Genomic DNA, 25,784 nt, shown 5'->3' with positions numbered 1-25,784 from the left:
GCAATTTGCGACATCCTGGTCCCTCCTGGGCCACAGCAGCATCCAAAAACACTAACCACACGATTTGCAGCTAGCAAGGCTTGTTGGCTGTCTTTCGGCGGGAAAACACTTCTGCACGACTTTCCACGGCGTTAGGGATCCGTCCTCCAAAGGGGAAGTCTCTAGCCCTTGTCGTTCCTGCAGAAACCTAAGCATCTTCTGTCCAGTAGAAGCTTCTTTGCACCCACAGCTGGCATTTCCTGGGCATCTGCCCATCTCCGACTTGCTTGTGACTTTTGGACTTGGTCCCCTTGTTCCACAGGTACCCTCGACTGGAAATCCATCGTTGTTGCATTGCTGGTTTGTGTCTTTCCTGCAGAATTCCCCTATCACGACTTCTAAGTCCTTTGGGGAACTTTAGTGCACTTTGCACTCACTTTTCAGGGTCTTGGGGTGGGCTATTTTTCTAACCCTTACTATTTTCTAATAGTCCCAGCGACCCTCTACAAGGTCACATAGGTTTGGGGTCCATTCGTGGTTCACATTCCACTTTTGGAATATATGGTTTGTGTTGCCCCTATCCCTATGTGTCCCCATTGCATCCTATTGTAACTATACATTGTTTGCACTGTTTTCTAAGACTATACTGCATATTTTTGGTATTGTGTACATATATCTTGTGTATATTTCCTATCCTCTCACTGAGGGTACACTCTGAGATACTTTGTCATATTGTCATAAAAATAAAGTACCTTTATTTTTAGTATAACTGTGTATTGTGTTTTCTTATGATATTGTGCAAGTGACATTGGTGGTACTGTAGGAGCTTCACTCGTCTCCTAGTTCAGCCTAAGCTGCTCTGCTAAGCTACCATTATCTATCAGCCTATGCTGCTAGACACCCTATACACTAATAAGGGATAACTGGGCCTGGTGCAAGGTGCAAGTACCCCTTGGTACTCACTACAAGCCAGTCCAGCCTCCTACATTGGTTGTGCAGCGGTGGGTTCAGTGCTTTGAGACTACTTACCACTCTTGTCATTGTACTTTTCATAAGAGAAAAATATACAAAACAAGTTCAGTGTATGTACACATAACTAAAAAGTTTTGCATTTCCTCTTTTCACTCTTTTCTAAAGTGCTGAAAAGTACTTCTAAACTTTCAAAAAGTTCTTAAAAGTTTAAAAAGTTTTTTTTCTGTCTTTCTAAAAAGCTCTGACAAACCTTTTTCTCTTTTTCTATCACTTTAACTCTTTCTAAAAATGTCTGGCACAGGCCAAGATGTTGATCTGTCCAAACTTGCATATGACCACCTTAGCTGGAAAGGAGCAAGGAGTCTCTGTGTAGAAAGAGGTTTGAGTGTAGGGAAGAATCCTTCCTTGGAATTGTTACTTAACATGCTTAGAGAACATGATAAGGCTAAAAGTGCCCCATCTGTTGAAAAAGTAGCTAATGGTTCCCAATCTGATCCAGGGACTCCCCCAGGAAAAGATTCAGGAAAGAAACTTCTTAGCCTGCCCATTACTAGACAGTCTAGCATAGTTGGTACTGAGGTGGAGTCACATCATACAGATGATGTGCTCTCACATTACACTGTCAGCCAAGCTGTTAGGGTGCCCTCTGTAAGGGACAGGTCTCCTTCTGTTCATTCCCATCATACCTCTGTGTCTAGGAATGTCCCTCCCACCAACCCTGATGACAGATTGTTAGAGAGGGAACTCAATAAGTTGAGGGTGGAACAAACCAGACTGAAGCTTAAAAAGCAACAGCTGGATTTGGATAGACAGTCTTTAGACCTAGAGAAGGAAAGACAGAAGTTGGGTTTAGAAACCCATGGTGGCAGCAGCAGTATTCCCCATAGTCATCCTGCAAAAGAGCATGATTCCAGGAATCTGCATAAGATAGTTCCCCCTTATAAGGAGAGGGATGACATTAACAAGTGGTTTGCTGCACTTGAGATGGCCTGTGTTGTACAGGATGTCCCTCAAAGGCAGTGGGCTGCTATCCTATGGCTATCATTTAGTGGAAAAGGTAGGGATAGGCTCCTTACTGTGAAAGAAAGTGATGCCAATAATTTTACAGTTCTTAAGAATGCAATCCTGGATGGTTATGGCTTAACCACTGAACAATACAGGATAAAGTTCAGAGAGACCAAAAAGGAGTCTTCACAAGACTGGGTTGATTTCATTGACCATTCAGTGAAGGCCTTGGAGGGGTGGTTACATGGCAGTAAAGTGACTGATTATGACAGCCTGTATAACTTGATCCTGAGAGAGCATATTCTTAATAATTGTGTGTCTGATTGGTTGCACCAGTACTTGGTGGACTCTGATCTGACCTCTCCCCAAGAATTGGGAAAGAAGGCAGACAAATGGGTCAGAACAAGGGTGAACAGAAAAGTTCATACAGGGGGTGACAAAGATGGCAACAAAAAGAAGGATGGTAAGTCTTCTGACAAGGGTGGGGACAAATCTAAAAATGAGTCTTCATCAGGCCCACAAAAACACTCTGGTGGGGGTGGTGGGGCCAAATCCTCTTCTAATCAAAATAAGGAAAAGAAACCATGGTGCTATTTATGTAAAATAAAAGGCCATTGGACAACAGATCCCAGTTGTCCAAAGAAAAGCACCAAGCCTCCTACCACTACAACCCCTACTGCTACACCTAGTGTCCCTACTAATAGCAGTGGTGGTGGGAGCAAACCTACTAATAGCCAATCCAAGGGAGTAGCTGGGCTCACTTATGGTAACTTAGTGGGGGTTGGCCTTGTTAGGGAGGCCACAGAGGCTGTGTTAGTCTCTGAGGGGGCTATTGATTTAGCCACCTTAGTTGCTTGTCCCCTTAATATGGATAAGTACAAGCAGCTACCCCTAATAAATGGTGTTGAGGTTCACAGGGACACTGGTGCCAGTGTGACTATGGTCATAGAGAAACTGGTCCACCCTGAACAACACCTACTTGGTCACCAGTACCAAGTAACCGATGCTCACAACAACACACTTAGCCACCCCATGGCTGTTCTAAATCTCAACTGGGGGGGGGTTACTGGTCCAAAGAAAGTTGTGGTAGCCACAGATTTACCTGTAGACTGTCTACTAGGAAATGATTTGGAGACATCAGCTTGGTCAGATGTGGAGTTGGAGGCCCATGCAGCAATGCAGGGCATCCCAGGGCATATTTTTGCTTTAACCAGGGCTCAGGCCAAAAAGCAAAAAGGACAGGGAAGCTTGGATCCTGGAACAATGGACCAAGTGCTCCCTAAAGCTAGGGCTAGTAGAAGCAAACCACTTCCTACTATCCCTCCCTCTACAGTGGATTCTACTTCTGAGGAAGAAGAATTTCCACCCTGTGCAGAACCTACACCAGAGGAGCTGGAAGCAGACACTGCTGAGCTTTTGGGTGAAGGGGGGCCTGCCAGGGAGGAGCTGAGTGTGGCACAGCAAACCTGTCCCACACTAGAGGGTCTAAGACAGCAAGCTGTCAAACAGGCTAATGGGGATGTCAGTGACTCTCACAGAGTTTACTGGGAGGACAACCTCTTGTACACTGAAGCAAGAGATCCTAAACCTGGAACTGCCAGGAGGTTAGTGATTCCTAAGGAGTACAGAAAGTTCCTCCTAACTCTAGCCCACGACATTCCCCTAGCTGGACATCTTGGGCAAATGAAAACTTGGGACAGGCTTGTTCCCTTGTTTCATTGGCCTAGGATGTCTGAGGACACAAAAGAATTTTGTAAGTCCTGTGAAACCTGTCAAGCCAGTGGCAAGACAGGTGGCACCCCAAAGGCACCCCTTATTCCACTGCCTGTGGTTGGGGTTCCCTTTGAAAGGGTAGGGGTTGACATAGTTGCCCCCCTTGACCCTCCTACTGCTTCAGGCAATAGGCTCATCTTGGTGGTAGTGGACCATGCCACAAGATATCCTGAAGCAATTCCTTTAAGGACCACTACAGCACCTGCAGTGGCAAAGGCCCTCCTGGGAATATTTTCCAGGGTGGGCTTCCCAAAGGAAGTAGTATTAGACAGGGGAAGCAATTTCATGTCTGCATACTTAAAGGCCATGTGGAAGGAGTGTGGTGTGACTTACAAGTTCACTACACCCTATCATCCACAAACAAATGGACTGGTGGAGAGATTTAACAAAACTCTCAAAGGCATGATTATGGGTCTCCCTGAAAAACTCCGCAGGAGATGGGATATCCTGTTACCATGCCTCCTTTTTGCCTACAGGGAGGTACCCCAGAAAGGAGTGGGCTTCAGCCCCTTTGAACTCCTCTTTGGACACCCTGTTAGGGGTCCACTAACACCTGTCAAGGAGGGTTGGGAACAACCTTTAAAAGCTCCAAAACAAGATATTGTGAATTATGTACTTGGCCTCAGATCAAGGATGGCTGAGTATATGAAAAAGGCCAGTAAAAACATTCAGGCCAGCCAAGAGCTCCAAAAGCAATGGCATAACCAGAAGGCTGTTTTGGTTCAGTACAAACCAGGGCAGAAAGTGTGGGTCTTGGAGCCTGTGGCCCCAAGAGCACTCCAAGATAAATGGAGTGGACCCCACACAATTGTTGAGAAAAAGGGTGGAGCCACCTATTTAGTTGACTTAGGCACTGCCAGGAGTCCCCTTAGGGTGCTCCATGTCAATCGCCTGAAACCCTACTATGACAGGGCTGATCTCACCCTGCTCATGGCAACTGATGAGGGACAGGAAGAAGACAGTGATCCTCTACCTGATCTCTTCTCTTCCACAGAACAAGATGCTCTTGTGGAAGGTGTAGTTTTGGCTGATTGTCTTACTGCTGAGCAGAAAGACCATTGCATAAATCTCCTGGGTCAGTTTTCTGAACTCTTCTTTACTGTGCCAGGTACCACTTCTTGGTGTGAGCACACTATAGATACTGGAGACAGCTTGCCTGTCAAAAGTAAGATCTATAGGCAGCCTGACCATTCAGGGACTGCATAAAGCAAGAGGTGCAGAAAATGTTAGAACTGGGAGTGGTTGAGCACTCTGAACGTCCATGGGCTTCTCCTGTGGTACTTGTACCAAAACCCCATTCCAAAGATGGAAAGAAGGAAATGCGGTTTTGTGTAGACTACAGAGGTCTCAACCAGGTAACCAAAACTGATGCTCACCCTATACCCAGGGCAGATGAGCTCATAGATACACTGGCATCTGCCAAGTATCTAAGCACTTTTGATTTGACTGCAGGGTATTGGCAGATCAAATTATCAGAAGATGCTAAACCTAAAACTGCATTTTCAACCATTGGAGGACATTACCAGTTCACTGTAATGCCTTTTGGATTTAAAAATGCACCTGCCACTTTTCAGAGGTTGGTGAACACAGTCCTGCAAGGGCTAGAAGCTTTCAGTGCAGCATATTTGGACGATATAGTTGTCTTTAGCTCCAGCTGGGATGATCACCTGGTCCACCTATGGAAAGTTTTGGAGGCCCTGCAAAAGGCAGGCCTCACTATCAAGGCTTCAAAGTGCCAGATAGGGCAGGGTAAGGTGGTTTATCTGGGACACCTTGTTGGTGGGGAACAGATTGCACCACTTCAGGGGAAAATCCAAACAATTATTGATTGGGTTCCCCCTACCACTCAGACTCAGGTGAGAGCCTTCCTAGGCCTCACTGGGTATTACAGGAGGTTCATTAAGAACTATGGCTCCATTGCAGCCCCTCTTAATGACCTCACATCCAAGAAAATGCCTAAAAAGGTATTATGGACAGCAAACTGTCAGAAAGCTTTTGAGGAGCTGAAGCAGGCCATGTGCTCTGCACCTGTCCTGAAAAGCCCTTGTTACTCTAAAAAATTCTATGTCCAGACTGATGCATCTGAATTAGGAGTAGGGGCAGTCCTATCACAACTTAATTCTGAGGGCCAGGATCAACCTGTTGCTTTTATTAGTAGGAGGTTGACCCCTAGAGAAAAGCGTTGGTCTGCCATTGAGAGGGAGGCCTTTGCTGTGGTCTGGGCTCTGAACAAGTTGAGGCCATACCTGTTTGGCACTCACTTCATTGTTCAGACAGACCACAAACCTCTACTTTGGCTAAAACAAATGAAAGGTGAAAATCCTAAATTGTTGAGGTGGTCCATATCCCTACAGGGAATGGACTATACAGTGGAACATAGACCTGGGAGTAGCCACTCCAATGCAGATGGACTCTCCAGATATTTCCACTTAGACAATGAAGACTCATCAGGTCATGGCTAGTCTTATTGTCCTTCGTTTGGGGGGGGGGTTGTGTAGGAAAGTACCATCTTGCCTGGCATGTTACCCCCATTTTTCACTGTATATATGTTGTTTTAGTTGTATGTGTCACTGGGACCCTGTCACCCAGGGCCCCAGTGCTCATAAGTGTGCCTGAATGTGTTACCTGTGTAGTGACTAACTGTCTCACTGAGGCTCTGCTAATCAGAACCTCAGTGGTTATGCTCTCTCATTTCTTTCAAATTGTCACTAACAGGCTAGTGACCAATTTTACCAATTTACATTGGCTTACTGGAACACCCTTATAATTCCCTAGTATATGGTACTAAGGTACCCAGGGTATTGGGGTTCCAGGAGATCCCTATGGGCTGCAGCATTTCTTTTGCCACCCATAGGGAGCTCTAACAATTCTTACACAGGCCTAACACTGCAGCCTGAGTGAAATAACGTCCACGTTATTTCACAGCCATTTTACACTGCACTTAAGTAACTTATAAGTCACCTATATGTCTAACCTTTACCTGGTAAAGGTTAGGTGCAAAGTTACTTAGTGTGAGGGCACCCTGGCACTAGCCAAGGTGCCCCCACATTGTTCAGGGCCAATTCCCCGGACTTTGTGAGTGCGGGACACCATTACACGCGTGCACTACATATAGGTCACTACCTATATGTAGCTTCACAATGGTAACTCCGAATTTGGCCATGTAACATGTCTATGATCATGGAATTGCCCCCTCTATACCATCCTGGCATAGTTGGCACAATCCCATGATCCCAGTGGTCTGTAGCACAGACCCTGGTCCTGCCAAACTGCCTTTTCAGGGGTTTCACTGCAGCTGCTGCTGCTGCCAACCCCTCAGACAGGCTTCTGCCCTCCTGGGGTCCAGCCAGGCCTGGCCCAGGATGGCAGAACAAAGGACTTCCTCTGAGAGAGGGTGTTACACCCTCTCCCTTTGGAAAATGGTGTGAAGGCAGGGGAGGAGTAGCCTCCCCCAGCCTCTGGAAATGCTTTCTTGGGCACAGATGTGCCCAATTCTGCATAAGCCAGTCTACACCGGTTCAGGGGACCCCTTAGCCCTGCTCTGGCGCGAAACTGGACAAAGGAAAGGGGAGTGACCACTCCCCTGACCTGCACCTCCCCTGGGAGGTGTCCAGAGCTCCTCCAGTGTGCTCCAGACCTCTGCCATCTTGGAAACAGAGGTGCTGCTGGCACACTGGACTGCTCTGAGTGGCCAGTGCCACCAGGTGACGTCAGAGACTCCTTTTGATAGGCTCCTTCAGGTGTTGCTAGCCTATCCTCTCTCCTAGGTAGCCAAACCCTCTTTTCTGGCTATTTAGGGTCTCTGTCTCTGGGGAAACTTTAGATAACGAATGCAAGAGCTCATCCGAGTTCCTCTGCATCTCTCTCTTCACCTTCTGCCAAGGAATCGACTGCTGACCGCGCTGGAAGCCTGCAAAACTGCAACAAAGTAGCAAAGACGACTACTGCAACTCTGTAACGCTGATCCTGCCGCCTTCTCGACTGTTTTCCTGGTGGTGCATGCTGTGGGGTTAGTCTGCCTCCTCTCTGCACTAGAAGCTCCGAAGAAATCTCCCGTGGGTCGACGGAATTGTCCCCCTGCAACCGCAGGCACCAAAGAACTGCATCTCCGGTACCCTGGGTCTCCTCTCAGCACGACGAGCGAGGTCCCTTGAATCCAGCAACTCTGTCCAAGTGACTCCCACAGTCCAGTGACTCTTCAGTCCAAGTTTGGCGGAGGTAAGTCCTTGCCTCCCCATGCCAGACTGCATTGCTGGGAACCGCGTCTTTTGCAGCTACTCCGGCCTCCGTGCACTTCCGGCGGAAATCCTTTGTGCACAGTCCAGCCTGGGTCCACGGCACTCTAACCTGCATTGCACGACCTCCTAAGTTGTTCTCCGGCGACGTGGGACTCCTTTGTGCGACTTCGGGTGAGTACCGTTTCATGCATCCTCGTAGTGCCTGTTTCTGGCACTTCTCTGGGTGCTACCTGCTGCTGAGAGGGCTCCTTGTCTTGCTCGACGTACCTTCTGTCTCCTGGCGCAATTTGCGACTTCCTGGTCCCTCCTGGGCCACAGCAGCGTCCAAAAACACTAACCGCACGATTTGCAGCTAGCAAGGCTTGTTGGCGGTCTTTCGGCGGGAAAACACTTCTGGACGACTCTCCACGGCGTGAGGGATCCGTCCTCCAAAGGGGAAGTCTCTAGCCCTTGTCGTTCCTGCAGAAACCTAAGCATCTTCTGTCCAGTAGAAGCTTCTTTGCACCCACAGCTGGCATTTCCTGGGCATCTGCCCATCTCCGACTTGCTTGTGACTTTTGGACTTGGTCTCCTTGTTCCACAGGTACCCTCGACTGGAAATCCATCGTTGTTGCATTGCTGGTTTGTGTCTTTCCTGCAGAATTCCCCTATCACGACTTCTAAGTCCTTTGGGGAACTTTAGTGCACTTTGCACTCACTTTTCAGGGTCTTGGGGTGGGCTATTTTTCTAACCCTTACTATTTTCTAATAGTCCCAGCGACCCTCTACAAGGTCACATAGGTTTGGGGTCCATTCGTGGTTCGCATTCCACTTTTGGAATATATGGTTTATGTTGCCCCTATCCCTATGTGTCCCCATTGCATCCTATTGTAACTATACATTGTTTGCACTGTTTTCTAAGACTATACTGCATATTTTTGGTATTGTGTACATATATCTTGTGTATATTTCCTATCCTCTCACTGAGGGTACACTCTGAGATACTTTGTCATATTGTCATAAAAATAAAGTACCTTTATTTTTAGTATAACTGTGTATTGTGTTTTCTTATGATATTGTGCAAGTGACATTGGTGGTACTGTAGGAGCTTCACTCGTCTCCTAGTTCAGCCTAAGCTGCTCTGCTAAGCTACCATTATCTATCAGCCTATGCTGCTAGACACCCTATACACTAATAAGGGATAACTGGGCCTGGTGCAAGGTGCAAGTACCCCTTGGTACTCTCTACAGGCCAGTCCAGCCTCCTACAAGCTCTGCTAAAGAAATTGGGTGATTGTGACTTTCAGTGGAAATGAGAGGACCTGTGGGAGCAGACATCCTGCTGGCAGAGCTGTGGCTGACAGGCAGGAGGATGCTAATGAAGGGAATTCACCCTAGTTATCCAGGAGGCTGAGAGGATGGGGAGGCGCTGATGGACATAAAGAACAGAAAGGAGCTCTGATAGTGGCATGGAGACCCTAAGCAGGGCTTGGGTATGAGCTCACCTTTGGAAAAGGCCTGTCCTATTCTCAGCCTTCATCCACTCCCTGAAAAGGGTGATTTAGCCCTAAAACCATTTTATTGGGTCTTTTGCTGTGATGGGAGGGGAGGTTTTCTGACTCTGAGAGTGCGGAAGTGAGCTCCGCACAGCGGCCATGGGTCCTGCACCTTGAAAGACAACCCAAAGAGGGCTTTCTGGACTCTAAAACAGTAAAAAGACCATCACTAGCCAGTGGCTACTGTATGAAAGGCTATAAACCTAGATACTTAAGAACATAACTTCACTTAGATTAGAACAGAGCATGAAGAACCTGGGGAAAGGAGCGAGTCCTGCCTGCTTTCCCCTTCAGCCCATGCAAGGGTTTGAGAGTACTAGGGCCATATGTACTAAAGCATTTTCCATAGACACAGAATGGGTAAAACCCCTTGGTACATCTGGCCCCTAGTCTTTAGGCAAGTGACACTGCCGTCCCCGCCTGTCTGCTTAGGGAAGCAGAGTATACTAGCAAGGGTTTCTCATTTTTGGTGAAAGAGTGGCCTCTGTGGCTGCTTTTGGTAATGCAAAAAGATTAACTCTGACTTTGTCAACATTCACTGTTTTCTATTTGTGTTTGACATTTTATTCGAAAATTCATCTCTACTGATCCCCTTATAAATTTTTGCCAATTTGTTCTTGTTATTCTATTTTTCCTCCTTAAAAAAATATTTAGGAGCTGTACTGATTGGCATTTGACTGTAATATTGCGTGGGTGCTGTTTTAATGCTTTAGTTGTGTTACTCAGTGTAAGCTCATGTACCTGAAAGAGACACATTTATTAAATTGCTACCTTGCCCACCCTCATTTAATAATAAGGATATCACATCACCATCCTGGAGGTGTGTGAGGGCTCTGGTGATAATGATTCCTCTAATGCTCGCTTCTTCTGAAGGCGCGCTAACTTGTCTGTATTAATCCTCATGTTGGGTACGGAACCTTCATACAACCTGGCATTGACTACTGACCCAATTACAATCCCTTAAATGAACTAAAAAGCGTAACATTTTATTAAACTTCTTAAGTGAAAAGTAATGTTTTCTGTCATGGATACAATATATGTTGTCTGTTAAAGGTATCATGCAGTCAGCACCCCAGAGTTTTCATCATGTGTTTTTTGTGTGGTGGTTTGACCAAGCAGCTGTGCTATTTGGGAGCTTATGTTTATATATTGTTGCAGCTCGAAGTCCCAGCTACCAGGGGTTCAGGTTTATTGCTGTTTAGCTGCTCAGTTCTTTTTCGTCCATGACCAAACCCCGGCTAGACAATTTTAAAGCAGGTCTATTTGTGATATATTATTGTCTGAGAATAAAGGAAAGTTAACTAGCAATATGTACCATCAACAGTAATTACCTTTCTGATGCATTACGTACATAAGTTACATTTACATTTGCGGTGCATCATGTATGATTTTAAAAAAATAAAAAAAAAGTCCATACATTGTTGATTTTGTATGAAAAACATTTAACATTCTTTTTCAATTTATTGTTGACAGTCTGGACAGTATTGTATTATAAAACAGAATAGGAAAGACTGAGGGCCTGATTTAGAACTCAGCAGGTGGGTTACTCCATCACAACAGTGACGGATATCCCATCCGCTGAAATATAAGGATTTAATGGGATTTAGATTTTGGCGGACGGGATATCTGTCACCATTGTAACGTAGTAAGCCGAGTTCTAAACCAGGCCCTGAATTTCTCTTGAGCACCCAATTAGTTTTATTAAAATTGTGCTTTATAATGGATTCTGATGGGCGGTATCATTGAACTTTTTAGAAGAATGATACTAATGGTGAATGTAGATGAATTTGACTGTATCCAAATGATTTATTATTTTGATGAAGATTGTGGATAGTCCAGGTGAGAGTGCTTATTAATGTTGACTGGAAACAGACAGTGAGCTATGTGTCCACAGTCTGAATGCTTTCTGTGGTAATATCTGATACATACCAATCAACATTTTGATTCTTTTGATACAGTTCTGATATGTTTGATTCTGTATTATAGTTTCATGAAGACTTTACACTTAACATACATGTAAACTCATCACCAATAATCGAGGAGCGCGGTACAATTATGTATAATTGACTTGTCTCGATAAGTTTCAGATTACTGCCATATTGAAAGCATTGAGTGATAGTATGTGGTATATTTTTGTATTATTATGAGTCAGCATTGACTGTGTAAGTAGGTAGAGATCATGGTTTCAAAGTTCAGTGGACTATTGGGATTCTGGGATTAGGCTCAATGCCATTGAAGTCTAGTTTTAATGTATAATAATGAATATATCTGTGAATGTAACTTAGGTGTCTGCACACTCGTCACTGTGAGTGTTTAAATGTATGTGTTCTCTTTCCAATAATGTCCATAGGGTCCATTAATGCCTCCATGTATTATTGAACTTTGCGTGCAGTTCGCCATGGGTACTATGCCAATCTACTGTTAGCCATCCTTGCTTTTGAGAGAATGTAGTTTAAAACTGACATTATGATTTCTAATCAATTTTTCATGGGTCAAGGAACACCTCTACTTAATAACGTTTCATAGTCTTGGGAGTCATCAATTGTATGTACTAATAATGTTTAACAAACATTGGCCGTCATCACAACTTCAGAGGTCTTTTCCAAAGACCGCTGAAGCTACCGGCACCGACATACCGCCCTAATACGACTGATCTTTGAATTCCGCCCAAAATCGGGTGGAATTCCGAGACCAGTCGTGCTGGTGGTTGGCGGTGCAGAGGCGGTACCGCCATGCCAAAAAGAGAACGCACACCGTATTACAACCCGTAATACGGTGTGGCAGTGTCCAGATGGGGAGGCTCTGCTGGCGGTGGAAGCACCAGGACCCGTCCCCTCCCGGACGACCTCCTCGATCGACGAGGTAAGTGGATCGTCCGACAGGGAAGGGTGTGTGTGTGTGTGTGTCTACGCGTGTGAGTGTGTGTGTGAATGTCGTGAATGCGGGGGTGTTTGTGGGTGCATGTCTGTGTGTGTGAGTGATTATTTGTGGATGGGGTGGGGGATGAGTGAGTGTTTGTGGATGGGGTGGGGGGTGAGTGTTTGTAGACGGGGAGAGAGGGTGAGTGAATGCTTGTGGATGGGGAGGGGGTGAGTGCGTGAGTGTGATTGAGCGGATGGAAGGGGTGAGTGTGTGTATGCGTGTGCATGTGTATGTAAGTGGAAGGGGAGGGGGGAGAGTGCTTGTACAAGGGGATGGGGTGAGTGTTTGTGTAAGTGGACGGTTAGGGGGTGAGTGTTTGTGTAAGTAGGCAGGGAGGGGGTAAGTATTTGTGTGAGTGGAAGGGGTGAGGAGGGAGCGTGTTTGTGTGAGTGGACGGGGAGGGGGTGCGTGATTGTGTGAGTGAATGGGGAGTGTGGGTGGGTGCGTATATGCAGCGCAGGGGAGAGGGGGTGTGAATGTATGTATGTGCTGGGGGAGGGGTGTGAATGCGTGTGTGAATGTGGTGTTTGTGTATGTATGTTAGTGTGAATGGGGGTGTATGACGCAAGTTTGTGGGTATGTGTTTGTATGTGGGAGTATGTGAGTTCATGTGTGTGCGAGTGTATCCTGGTGACAGGAATGCTTATTCCTGTCACCAGGGTGCAAGAGCGCCAGTTTTTTCACTAGCGGTATCACGCCTTCCGCTGTGCTGGAGGTGCTGGTAATGTGGCAGGACGGGTGGAGGCGTGGCGGTTTGGCTTTGGCCAAATCGCCAAACTCCTAATTTGGCGGTATTCACCGCCGGCCTCTCGGCGGTGACACCGCCACAGAGGCCCTGGCAGGCTTCGGACCGCCAGGGCCATAATGAGGGCCGTTGCCTGATACCTATGACATTAGATAGGTTTGTTTTATCAGATTTACTCCCTTGAGCAAGCGAAGTAACTCGCAAAATACGTGTCGTCTGTTGTAAGAATGAAATAATTACTGTTGTAAGAAGAGGATATTTCTAATATTTTGTGATAAAAGCGGTGAAGAATGCAACACTACTATCCTGTCTTGTGCAAGGGTTAAATTATATCATAAAATCAATGATAAATGTTAACTTTTGTGATTCTTTTTTAATAATTTGTGATGTACCTCAAATGAAAATATAATTTTGGGCTAAATGTATTATTTTTTCATCAAGATGCACCGGGATTTTTGTACTGTCTGCAAATTACTTGAATTCCAGTTTATGTTTTGTCTATTTATGAGGGGTTCACATAACTATTACAAAAACTTGGTGATAAAAGTGGTCAAAATAGGATGCCACATATAATGGGGAACGTAAAATATGTAAAATTGAGAGAGTCCTCCAAGATCCACCATGCTGGTGACATGAAGGAGAAGATGCACGAATGAATCCTCACAAACCTATCACCCTGGAGACGTGTGAGTATTGGAGTGTATGAGAGAGTCGTCTATCACTTTCCACCTTGGAGAGGTGAAGGTCCTTCAACACTCACTAGCCCAGAGATGTGTAATGGTGGTGGTTACTCACAACCCTGTGTGGGAGCCAGTGAGAAAGAGTGAGTGCTCCAATACTCACCAACCTGGTGATGTGTGGGTAACAAGGTGCATGTGTGAGCCATTAATCCTCACCACTTTGGGGATGTGTGAAGGTTTGCGGATCCTCTATTATGCACCAGTGAAGAGACACGTGAGGGTGCATGAGCGAGCCCACAAAAGCTCACCATCCTTAAGAGACTTGACCATCAGGGTGCATAACTGAGCCCACCAATACCCACCACCTCACAAATGCATGCAATGAGCCATTTCCAGTGCCTTGCGATAACTTAGACTCTCTCTCATCCCTTTGTGCAGATAAAAAAGGCTTTTTTTGCACTGGTGGCCAATGGTGTGAGGGCCGCTCCTCTCTGGGACAGCAAAAAGCAGAGCTTTGTGGGTAAGTGTTATGGTATCATTGTAACTCATCTGGTAACATTCATCTATGTAGGTCAGAGGCACCACCTGCTAGTTATCTGTGCAAGGATTTGAGGACTCTTGTTATGCATAAGTTGTTGAGATCTGTTGGACATTGGAAAGATCAGATGCAAGCGTGATACAAGGGGGCATAATGGTCCTTGTTTTTGGTGCAGTCCCATCTGTGTTCCCACCAAAGTTGGAGCAACTACATTGAGATTTGAGGTTTTCCATCATGCCGAAGCTGTAGTGGGTCCTTGGGAGGAGATTGGGTCAATCATGTGTCAGTCAAGCCTTCTGCTCTTACCACAACCCACCCCCATAACCTCCCCACCTCCACTTCCATCACTTCCGCCTGTCATTAAACCCTCTGAACCTATTGGGAATAACCTCTTTTTCTACCACTAACTTTGTAGCCCAGAGGACCGCAAGGGCCTAAAGTAAGGCAGATATGCAGAATAGCCACCAACAATGTAAATCGTTCCCTCATAGTCATTATATATAAATGTATCAAGTGCCGCATAGCTAGAACGTGTGTCATGGATTTGGCCAACGTAGATCTTCGTAGAACATAGTCCATTACACCACCTTTGTGAGGAAAACTGAAGCTGGGTGATAAACTGGGATGAAGTTAAAAGGAGACTGAAGAAGGTGAATGATGAAGAGAGGTTAGTAACAGAGGATTGCCGTAGTTATGACCCATGGTCACCAATAGATGTGTCACTAGGCAGAGGCTGGGCAAATGTACAAAGGAAATGCATATACTGCCCAAACAAATAAAAAAAGATTGCTTTTGAAATCTTTTGATAACAAACTTGGGAGCGTATTTACAAGAAAGTGGTGCATCACTACTGATGCACCACTTTTGTTGCGTTGCCCTGCGCCACTCTAACGACACCATGTGTGCACCATATTTACCCTACGGCGCACATTAGAACAATAGTGTCAAAAAAAGTTTATGCTATTGTGGCACTTTGCAGGATTAGTGCCAAAAATAATGGCGCTAATCCTGTAAGGTAAATTGAGGCCCATAGACTTATATGGGTGCGTCATTTTAATGCCTGCCTTATGCAGGCGTTAAAAATCACGCAAAATCTACAAGATTTTACTGAGCCATTTTTTAGGGCCTCCCAGTGGTCTTTCGTCCCTCTTGGATACATTATGCCTGGCACAGGCATAATGTGGCACAAGGGTTTACAAAGTGCTGCAATGCAAGCATTGCGCCTCTTTGTAAATATGGTGCATCGGAAATGCCAACCGAACACCACATTAGCGTAAAAAATGAAACTGATGTGGCGCAAGGGACTTGTAAATATGCCCCTTAAAACTTTGCTGCAATTTTTCAAATCCTTTATTGAGACTAGGTGGTAGATCTTCATTCAGGCAAAGGTGGGCTGAGAGATTTATTGGGGTGTTAAAAGGTATCCGCGGTGATGGAAAACTAGTTTCCGTTTGCATTCTAACTGACATGTGTGGCTTAAAAGCACCCACATTTTGGGGGTTTGCACGACTGAAAGAATCATTCCCGACCGCACACAGCACAATGACCAGCAAAATAGTCCATTAAAATGAATTAATAGAGAATCCATAAGGTTAAAAGGTTTTTTCAAGGTAAGCCTCTGGAGTGTAAGTCTCCTCCAGTGCAGAAACTTGTGGTTCCATGTAAGGCGTCCTCCTCTTTGGCGACATCACTTCTCCAGCCAACGATGAGGCGTAAGAAGTGGGTTATCAGACAGAAGAAAGGAGTCCAGCACTGGAAGCAGGGACTTTAATGCTAAGCCTTCTTGAAGTAGCTGTGACCCCTTCCAGAAGTAGAAGGATGTACCCTGAAAGTGCAGCTTAATAGCACCCCAATTAAAAATCACAAAGGCATAACTGCAAATCCATAGCTAAGAACGAATTATGAAAAAATAAAATGGTGCACAGCTGGAGAGTGCAGAGCCCTGGGAGGCAGCCCTGGAGGTTGGAAAACACGAAGAGAAGCAGGAAGGACTAAGCTGAAACTAATCTGGAATGAATGAAGGGGGAGAAGCCGAAAAATGTACAATTTAATGAGGCACAAATAGGGAACTGCCTGTGTTTGTTTAATACAGGAAACTCCCAACAGGAAGAGGCGGGCTGAAAACTCCCAACAGGAAGAGGCGGGCTGAAAACTCCCAGCAGGAAGAGGTGGGCTGAAACCTCCCAACAGGAAGAGGCGGGCTGAAAACTCCCAACAGGAAGAGGCGGGCTGAAAACTCCCAACAGGAAGAGGCGGGCTGAAACCTCCCAACAGGAAGAGGTGGGCCATGATAGGTTGGTCTCAACTTGCTCTAGAGGCAGGGGTAACCACTGCGCCCAGATTGTCAGACTGCAATAACCTCTGAGGCCAAGGCATTCTCCCTTCAAACAACCACCGTCTTGTGACACCTTGCACAGCCTTCCCACACTTGTCGCCTGCCACAAACCCCGCCACAAGTTCCTTGAATGGGATATCAGCGTGCACCACAAGTGCTCAGGACAAAGACGAGAGCTTCTCCTGCATCTACATAAGAGTTGTGAACAAACTGAGGCCAGATTTAAGACACAGTGGTGCAGTGCAGCACAGCAAGTCACTTTCCTGCACTGCACTGTGCTCCTTGGAAAGGGCAGAAATGCGCAGTATTTAAAGAGCATAGGTGCATTCCTGTCCTTTCCTCCTGCCCTGGCGCACAATGGGCTGCCTAGCACGAACTGCATCGAAGGCAGGATTTTTTTTGTGCAGGAAGGGGCACCTTCCTGCACAAAGACAATCGTGGGAGGTGATTTCCTCTTTCTTTGTGTGCTGCACAATGCAGCACGCATAGAAAGAGGAAAAACGAGGAGAAATAAGGATATCTCTCCTCGTTGCACCTCACCTGGGGAGACGCAAGGTTTCAGTGCATCCTCAGGTTTACTAGGGTTGGTAAATCTGGGGATGCTTCAAAACCTATGGGTGTTGTTTGGGAAAACATAGTGCAATGCCCATGGAACACCTCTCTTGCGCAGAGCAAGGCAACGCAGCAATCTGCACTGCCTTCCCTTACTCCATATCTATGAGGCCATTTAAAGCCACGCCAACACTAGGATGATTGACATGGAATAATGATGTTCCATTTCTCCGAGCAAGGTGCTAGGCCTTTGCAGATATGCAGACATGTTAGCGTCCTGGATGGAGTGAGTACCACGTGCATATATGTCGGGATCCTTAACTGAGCAGGTGGCACAGCTAATGTATTAGTTTTTGAGGGAATTGTTAGGCCTGATGTTAGAAGACCTTTTGAGATCTCAGACTCTGTGATACTCAACATCTGGGTTTGCGTTTGCAAAATGGCTTTTCTTTTCCCTTTCAAGAGTTGCAAATTCTTTCTGACTCGTAAACGAAGTTTTGCCATCCTTTCCGAATCACAAATAGGACAGTGCATGAAAGGGGTGTCTCCCTTCTGTTTCCAATTCTGAAAGGAATGTATCAATGGTTAACAACTGCAAATGCAGTTAACAACTGCATATGCATTCAGACAGCATTGATGAGTTATGCACCACCGAATTGGGATTCTACCTGATGGACAAAGATAAATGGGGCCACAGTATGCTCCCCCTGAGTTTTCCTAAAAAGAGTAATCTTGTTTTTCAAAAGTTGCACCAGTTTTTTCAAGAAAATAGGCTGCTTTTTTCTTGAAGAGTGTAAGTTGGAATTCACTCATGGATGGTGGTCTTCAGTTTCTTGCAGGCCACCATCCCTGTGGTTGCAGTCACTCACACTGTCTGCCTGCTTAATATTAATTTGCCAGGTCCTCTGTGACCCCTTGTGATTCACTAGTTTTTTAATTGACCTATGATATGATCAGTTTGCAAAATTTGTTTTGAATTGCAAAAAAAGCACATTTTGTGACCCTTAGTACACCTGGTCTGTATTTTGTATGATCGGTAAAGTCCAAGACTTTGCCCTAAAGGAGGAAAAGGAAGTTGACCTGTTATATGAAAGTGATTAAGGATGGACGCATCACCAGCATGCAGGGGATGTCGGCTCTCCCTGCCTGGTGTGCTTGGCACAGTGAAAAACTAGACACAAGAAAGTGAAAAGTGCAACGCAGTCTTGTTCGCACAGTGATTATTTAGGCATTGCATACCCTTTTTCTATTTAATTTTGTTGCAGTGGAAACTAAGAGCCTCATTTAGAAGAATCTGATGCATCAGCTCCGATCCATCAGATTTCTTGTGCTTCCCTACAACCCCCTCATGACGCCGTGGATGCGCTGTATTTACAATACAGAGCTCCATGGCGCACAAAATGACACCACTTTAGCAATGCGAGGAGGTCCCCACAGATAAAGGCCCTGCGTAAATTTTACGCTCGCTCTGAGCAGGCAGTAAAATTGTGACACAGTGAAGTCACGGAATAAAGCAATGAAATGTTGTCAATTTCACTGCGTCAGCTCTGCATGGCTTTTTCCTTGGGAACGCCTACCCTGCATACATTATACATGGTGCAGGTATAATTTGGCGCAAGTACTTACAAACTGACACATTGGGCCCAATGCGTCAGTTTGTAAATCTGGAGCAAGTGTAGAGCACTGCTAGTGCCAGTGCTGCATAAAAAAAAGTGATTCAACTGTGGTGCAAAGGCCTTTTTTCAGATACGGACTGTTCAAAATACGCCAACCGTGATGTTAGATTCCCTCCAGTATCAGGGCTACAGGGGCAGGAATCTGAAAGTTAGCTTGTTATCATTTCTAATACAGAGGTTGGACCCTGAAACAAAGAGGGGTGAGAAGTTGTCTCCTACTTTCTTTGCCCGTGAATTTAGCAGTCACAGGAAACGTGTGTATTGTGGTTCTGCCCACTGCGCACGCAGGATCATTTGTACACTCACTTCACATTTTGTGGATTGCCCGGTATAGTCTGCACTTTTCTTCCGTGCTTGAAAAGGAAATACAACAGTGCAGACAGTCACCAGCTCAGAGTGCCTGTGTGCTGCTGCAGTGCTGGTAGCCCCCCACTGAGAGTATTGCACTCCTAGCGAGAAGTGCTGGTGCTCTCCCTTTCGAATTAAAGAATTGGCAGCTGAAGAAACCTATTTATACAGGGACATCTTTAGGATTGTGGGGGCCCTTGGGATAGTGGATTTTTTTTGTGGGGGGCCTCTTTGGAGCAGCTTTGAATTTATGATCAATTTCCCTCTCCTTCACGCCCTTCTTGGCCAGGTCACTGACACTGCACATGCGCACTGGTCCAAATTCTAAATGTGTTTACATCTAATATTCTGGGATAGTGACGTGTGTTTTCAATGTAGTAACACAGCAGCAGCTCAGTAATGTTACTGCAAATGATCTATGTGACACCCTCCAATTTCTCATATTTGAGGTCCTGTCTTGACCTAAAAGAAACGTTTCATGGACTTTTTTATGGATGTTGCATGAAACAAACATTTCTCTGCAAAATGTCCTTAATAGACTTTCACATGTCACCCCCATTAAAAAATAATTAAAGGAAAACTGTATTTAAAACAATCGGTTTAAGGATTATTGAAGGTCATCAGGACAAGACTTTCTGCAGAGCAGAGCTGGGTCTATCATGGATCCCCTGAAAGGCTAGGGCCCTCGACCAGGGCCTACTTTGTCCATGCCTTAAAAAGTCTCTGTATTTATGCCGCAACGGTATGCCCAAAGAAATATGCCAGGGTGTGGGGCACATGGTGGTCCTATTATGGACTGGAAGGGATTTGTAAGTAGGAGGGGGAGAGAGAGGTCACAGGTCTTCAGTGACTGACATGCATCCTTGACGCAGTTTCCCTGCGTGGACCATTGAACGTTGTGTTTTTGTTTCTGATGAAAATCAAACAAAAATGTTCTTAAAAATAAAAATTCAAAAGTGGCGGTACTCTCTCCCTGAGGGTGCCTGTCCTATGAAACCACCTCTTATTTAATCTTAGATGCACAAATATTTTGCTCAAGTTGAAAAAACTATCTTTGTAGGATATCTGTAGTACGGCTCTTGGTGCGAAGGCAGTGGCAGCCACAACAACAGTAGCTGGTTTGCCAAATCTCGAGGTGCTGTCCAGTCGGTGGACATTTTCCCTAATCAGGGCTTTCAGGCCCATGGTAGGAGCAGCTTCAGAGGAATAGGATGAGGTGGCAGACCTGCCATTCCAGCACAACCAAACCGTTGTCACTTATACTGACACTCAGAGTGGGAGTCCATCCTGACAAATAACATAGCTTAATGTCCTCCCAGGTGCTAGGAGTGTGCTCTCAGTACGCGGGAGACATTCCTGGACTTTTCCTGTCCAGTGCCACGACAGACATGGATACAAAGGATGCTAATTTGAATGGAGGAGCTGGTGGAAGCTCCACCATCATGAATACTGTGTTCACCCTCACTCGAAATAACAAGGGCATTGAGAGGACATCAACAGAGCATCTGCCAATCAAAATGAGACACTAGGTCTCCAACGAGTAGCTGGTGAGCTACTAGTAGCTCTCAAGCTACCCATAAGTAGTTCTCCTGTGTGTAGCCAAGCCTACAAAAACTGAAAAGATTATAGTTAAAACAAGCATGTAAACATGTCTGATGTGGTCAGTATTACATTTTAATAATATTGATAGCTCTGGATGATTTTCATCAACATAAGTAGCTTTTATTAAAAAGGTTAGAGACCCTGTCTGGTGTTTAGATTGGTGATAAACCTGATCCTCATACCTTCCAGACAAAGTTTATTTGTCTCAGGAAGGGCTGCATAATCTCGTTAAAAGTCTCATTAAATCGTCAAGAATAGTTGCAAATAGCACACAGTGACCTCTTCAATATAGGGACCTCTATTCCTCTTCCTGGGCCTGGATTATAGTTTAGGATTCTTCATTCTAAATACTTTTTCTTACTCCCACTTTCAGTGGTTAAACTGAACATGAGAACATGGCTCATGCATTGGAGTTCTTCGTACCCTGGACATCAGACAGGCTATGCGCATGTAAATAATTTGGTAACTTCAGGGGTTGTTTAGGCATTGCTTAATTTGCAAAATATTAAGTGCCAGGGCCAAAGTATTTCTCCTAGGTCCGCTGCAGTTGGTGCAACCCACATGCCACTTTAAACTTCAGGTTTTAAGGGCCTCATTAGGAGTCTGGCGGTCGGACGAGCCAACTGCCAAACTTGTGGGGAGGATGCCACCGTCATACCAGTGGCATCCCCACCCCTGAGCGTATTACAGTGTTCCCGCTGAGGCCAATATTGTAGCACTCCAGCACCATCGGTATGATAGTGCTGGGCAAGGTGGCCTCCGGCACCGGTCCTTGGACCGCCAGCCTCATAATGAGGACCAAAGTTTGAGTTTTATCATTTTTTAAAGATAAATTAAAGAATTAAATGCTCCACTAATGAACTGAGTTTATAAATTACACACAGAGCACCACCATGTGGTGTATTCTTATTAATAGGTGCAGGTGTTTCCAAATAAGTGTCTGTGCCAAGTACCGGAAAACACTGGCACAAATTAAGCACTGTGTTTAGGTAAAAATGTTGAGGCTTCTTGTCCAGCATTCCTTCACTGTAAAGGTGCATTCAATATGGAAGAGAACCAACAGGTCTACAAGTGGATTGGTGCTGAAGGTATTTTGTGCTAATTATACCTGTGACAGTCAATGTTGCAATTACATTAATTAATAAATGTCCTCTAATGTACCCCGAACACACCCCATGTATCTGTTTGAATGCAAGTATTCCTTTGCCCCTGATTCCTTCATCTCCCGGCCTACCATTCGTCACATGTCTGCACCTCTGTCGTTGCATGAGTGTTTTGACTGTAGCGTGATGTCAGGAATCGTCTCTTGTACCAGTTCTTTCAACGTTATTGAGATAGGTGTGTTTTGTCGCAGCACAAAGTTTATGTATTCCTCGGCCATGGGGGATGCCTCTGTTGTCTGTGGTAAGGGATGTCACAACTTGTAGTCGGCAGGGTTGTGCTCCTTCCCTGGTTCTGCACTATTTTTAATTCATAGTCCATTAGGCGTATTCTCCACCTTTCAATGCACGGTAGAATTTTTGCATTGAGGTTGCTTTAGATTGTGACCAGTGCCTGGTGGTCTGTCACAATGGTGAATGGCTTCCCGTAGATGAGCATGTGGGTGTGCTGGCATGCCCAGACCACTGCTAGGCTTTCTTTCTCTTGTTGGGAGTATGCTTGCTCTACTTCCGACAGGCTCCTGCTTACATATGCAATGATGTGTCTTGGTGAGTCTCTTCCGGGCTTGTGTTGTGCGAGAATGGCTCCTAACCCCACTGGGCTGGCATCTACGGTGAGCTCCATGCATAGGATGCATCAAAATACGCAAGGTGGTCCATGGCTGTGATGGCCTTCCGAATGTCCTTGAACGTCTTGTCACAGTTCGAGGTCCAGTAAAAAGGCTGCCCTTGTTTGGTCAGTTCATGAAGCCTTCCACTGTGGCAAAAATGTTTGATGTAACGAACACAGTAGCTCACCAAAACCAGAAATGATGTCACCTCTGCTACATCCACCGGAGACCGAGTTTTGCAGAGTGTTTCTACCTTGCTGGGTCCTGGCCGCATCCCTTTCTGGGAGATGATGTGTCCAAAGAAAACAAGTTCTCTCTTTCTCACCTTGCATTTTGTCTTCATTCAGTGTCAGGCCAGCCGTTTTTCAACTGCTTGCATACCTCCCGCAGTGCAGAGTCGTGTTCATCATCTGTGCGACCAAATACTAGGATTGCATCGCTGTAGTTTAGACAGTTCTTTACAGGCCGAATCACTCGTCTCATCATCTTCTGAAATATTTCTGCTGCCGATGACACCTCAAAGCTTTATCGTTTGTAACGAAATAGTCCTAGGTGAGTAGAAAATGTGGTGATGTAGTGGGACTGCGGGTCTAGTTCCAGTTGATGTTAGCCCTTGAATAGGTCGAGCTTGGAGAATACAAAGGCCCCAGTGAGGCGGCTGATCATGTCATTTAGGTGAGGGCCTGGGTGTCGTTCTCTTTTGATGGCTGTGTTCAGTAGACGCATGTGGACAAGATTCGGATTTTCTGCGTGTTCTTCTTTGGCACAGCCACGACACGGGCTCGGTGTCTTGAGCTAGCAGACTCTTTAATTCTTCCTCAACTGGTGACTGTAGGTGCATAGGGACTCTGCAGTGATTTTAAGCCACTGGCTTGTTCGCTTGGTGGATGTGAAGGGTGACTTGCGTGTTCTTCAGCCTTCCAAACCCTTTGAGGATCTCACCATGTTATCGTAGGGTGTTGTGATGCTCAGCCATGTGATACGTCATAGCAAGGGGGCTCATCACTTGTGCAGTGACATTGCTGAGCAGACACGGTGCTGGAATGTCTCCCCATAGGACATGTACCTCTTCTCTCACAGATGTGTAATTATACATGAGCGTATCCATGAACTTCCCCACGTTTACTATGGGGCGTTTCACACCCCATGTAAAAACGTCAACAGTGGAAGGCAACAGCGGAGGCTTGTGTTTCATTTTTTCCTACTCCAACGCACACATGATGTTGCACGTGGCTCCACTGTCAAGTACAAAGCGTGTTGGGTGACTCCTGACCTGCAGATCTACCGTTGCTGTCTTCTTTATTTGCCTTTTGTCAACTACATGAACATGTTCTTGGGCTGGTGCTTCTGTCATGAGATGTAGACGTTCAATGGGGGTTATTACAACTTTGGAGGAGGTGTTAATCCGTCCCAAAAGTGACGGTAAAGTGACGGATATACCACCAGCCGTATTAGGAGTTCCATAGGATATAATGGACTTGTAATACGGTTGGTGGTATATCCGTCACTTTACCGTCACTTTTGGGACGGATTAACACCTCCTCCAAAGTTGTAATAACCCCCATTGTCTTCCTACTGCCCTGTGCCGACAGTGGGCCAGGTGTTGGTCTCATGAGTGAAGTGGGCCAGGTGTGGGTTTCATGGAGTTTATCACCGGGATTTGCTTGCCACATTTGCAGACAGCTGTACACCACCACACTATGGGGGTGAGCGGGAACCGCCAAAAGACCGCGGCGGTCATTCTGGGTTTCCCACTGGGCTGGCGGGCGACCGCCAAAAGGCCGCCCGCCAGCCCAGTGGGAAACACCCTTCCACGAGGAAGCCGGCTCCGAATGGAGGCGGCGGAGTGGAAGGGGTGCGACGGGTGCAGTTGCACCCGGCGCGAATTTCAGTGTCTGCTATGCAGACACTGAAATTCAAAGTGGGGCCCTCTTACGGGGGCCCCTGCAGTGCCCATGCCATTGGCATGGGCACTGCAGGGGCCCCCAGGGGCCCCACGACACCCCTCACCGCCATCCTGTTCCTGGCGGTCGAAACCGCCAGGAACAGGATGGCGGTGAGGGGGTCGGAATCCCCCATGGCGGCGCAGCTTGCTGCGCCGCCATGGGGGATTCCTCAGGGCAGCGGAAAACCGGCGGAACACCGCCGGTTTTCCCTTTCTGACCGCGGCCATACCGCCGCGGTCAGAATGCCCTTAGGAGCACCGCCAGCCTGTTGGCGGTGCTCCCGCGGTCCCGTACCCTGGCGGTCTCGGACCGCCAGGGTAGGAATGACCCCCTATGTACTCTTTGGCTGAGAATGGCTCCTGCTGACATGCAGCTTTGTCAGGCCCACATGATAAGAGCCTCGCCGACATGTATGCATGATGTCAGCTCGCTGAACTGCATCTTCTGAAGTGAGCGCCAATGCTGGATAACTGCTTCCTTCCCAAGACCAACTTGCCTCCTTCATGCAAAGGATTTCCTGCCTTACAAGAGCTATACTGTGAAGGAGTGTACTTCCTGTTTTCATAAGTTTCTGCAGCTAATGTGCCTTGCTTCTGTACTCCACTTCCTGTTCCTTAACTTCCTGTGTTAAAATTAATTAAGCATACGCTTTGCATTGCAGTGATTTTTTTGTCCCTGGGGCAGCCTAGGGGACAAGTTCTTGTGCATTATGCAGGGCTTTCATGACCACCATATTTCCATTTCCCGCGTCTGCCACCTGTGGCGGTCACTTCCCATCCATGGCCAGGGCTAGCTCATCAAATAACAGACGGAGTCATTTTTCATGTTATTCCTTTATTTAAAGCACAGATGTAAACACAAACATAACCTGATAGGAAAACACAATGAGCACTACATCAGTGCCTTACACGTGTAAGTCTGCTCTCTTGACAGTGTAAGTCTATCTTTTCCTGTTTATCCACCTGCATTCGCCTGTCTGACCCACTCCTTCCACACATGAAGATGCTGGAGGGATGAATGGATAAATAAAGACTTAGGTGTAAATAAAGAATCATTTTCTGTACTGCAGACTGTCAGTCTAACCTCAGATTGCTCAGTCTTCTTGGTTGTGTCTTTGTCTATTGGTCAGGCTCTGTCTGTCCCTGTTTATCACTTCCTGCTTCTCTTT

General features: G+C 46.2%; 1 protein-coding gene across 6 annotated transcripts in view; it reads left to right on the top strand.

The window, feature by feature from the left end:
• The window catches only part of PRKAG3 (protein kinase AMP-activated non-catalytic subunit gamma 3), a 313,220-nt gene that overhangs the window by 169,973 nt on the left and 117,463 nt on the right, over window positions 1-25,784 (top strand). For all 6 annotated transcript variants that reach the window (XR_011202029.1, XR_011202032.1, XR_011202031.1 and 3 more), the window contains one exon: window positions 14,287-14,368. Coding sequence is in view for 1 of the 6 variants with exons in the window: in XM_069227140.1 (XP_069083241.1) it covers window positions 14,287-14,368 (82 nt within the window). In the remaining 5 variants the exon portion in view is untranslated. The remainder of the gene's footprint in view (window positions 1-14,286; window positions 14,369-25,784) is intronic.

This window comes from Pleurodeles waltl, chromosome 3_2 (genome assembly GCF_031143425.1).
Source record: "Pleurodeles waltl isolate 20211129_DDA chromosome 3_2, aPleWal1.hap1.20221129, whole genome shotgun sequence".
In the NCBI taxonomy this organism is placed as follows: domain Eukaryota; kingdom Metazoa; phylum Chordata; class Amphibia; order Caudata; family Salamandridae; genus Pleurodeles; species Pleurodeles waltl.
The sequence above is the reverse complement of the archived record's forward strand: the minus strand, read 5'-3'. Positions and strand labels throughout refer to the sequence as shown.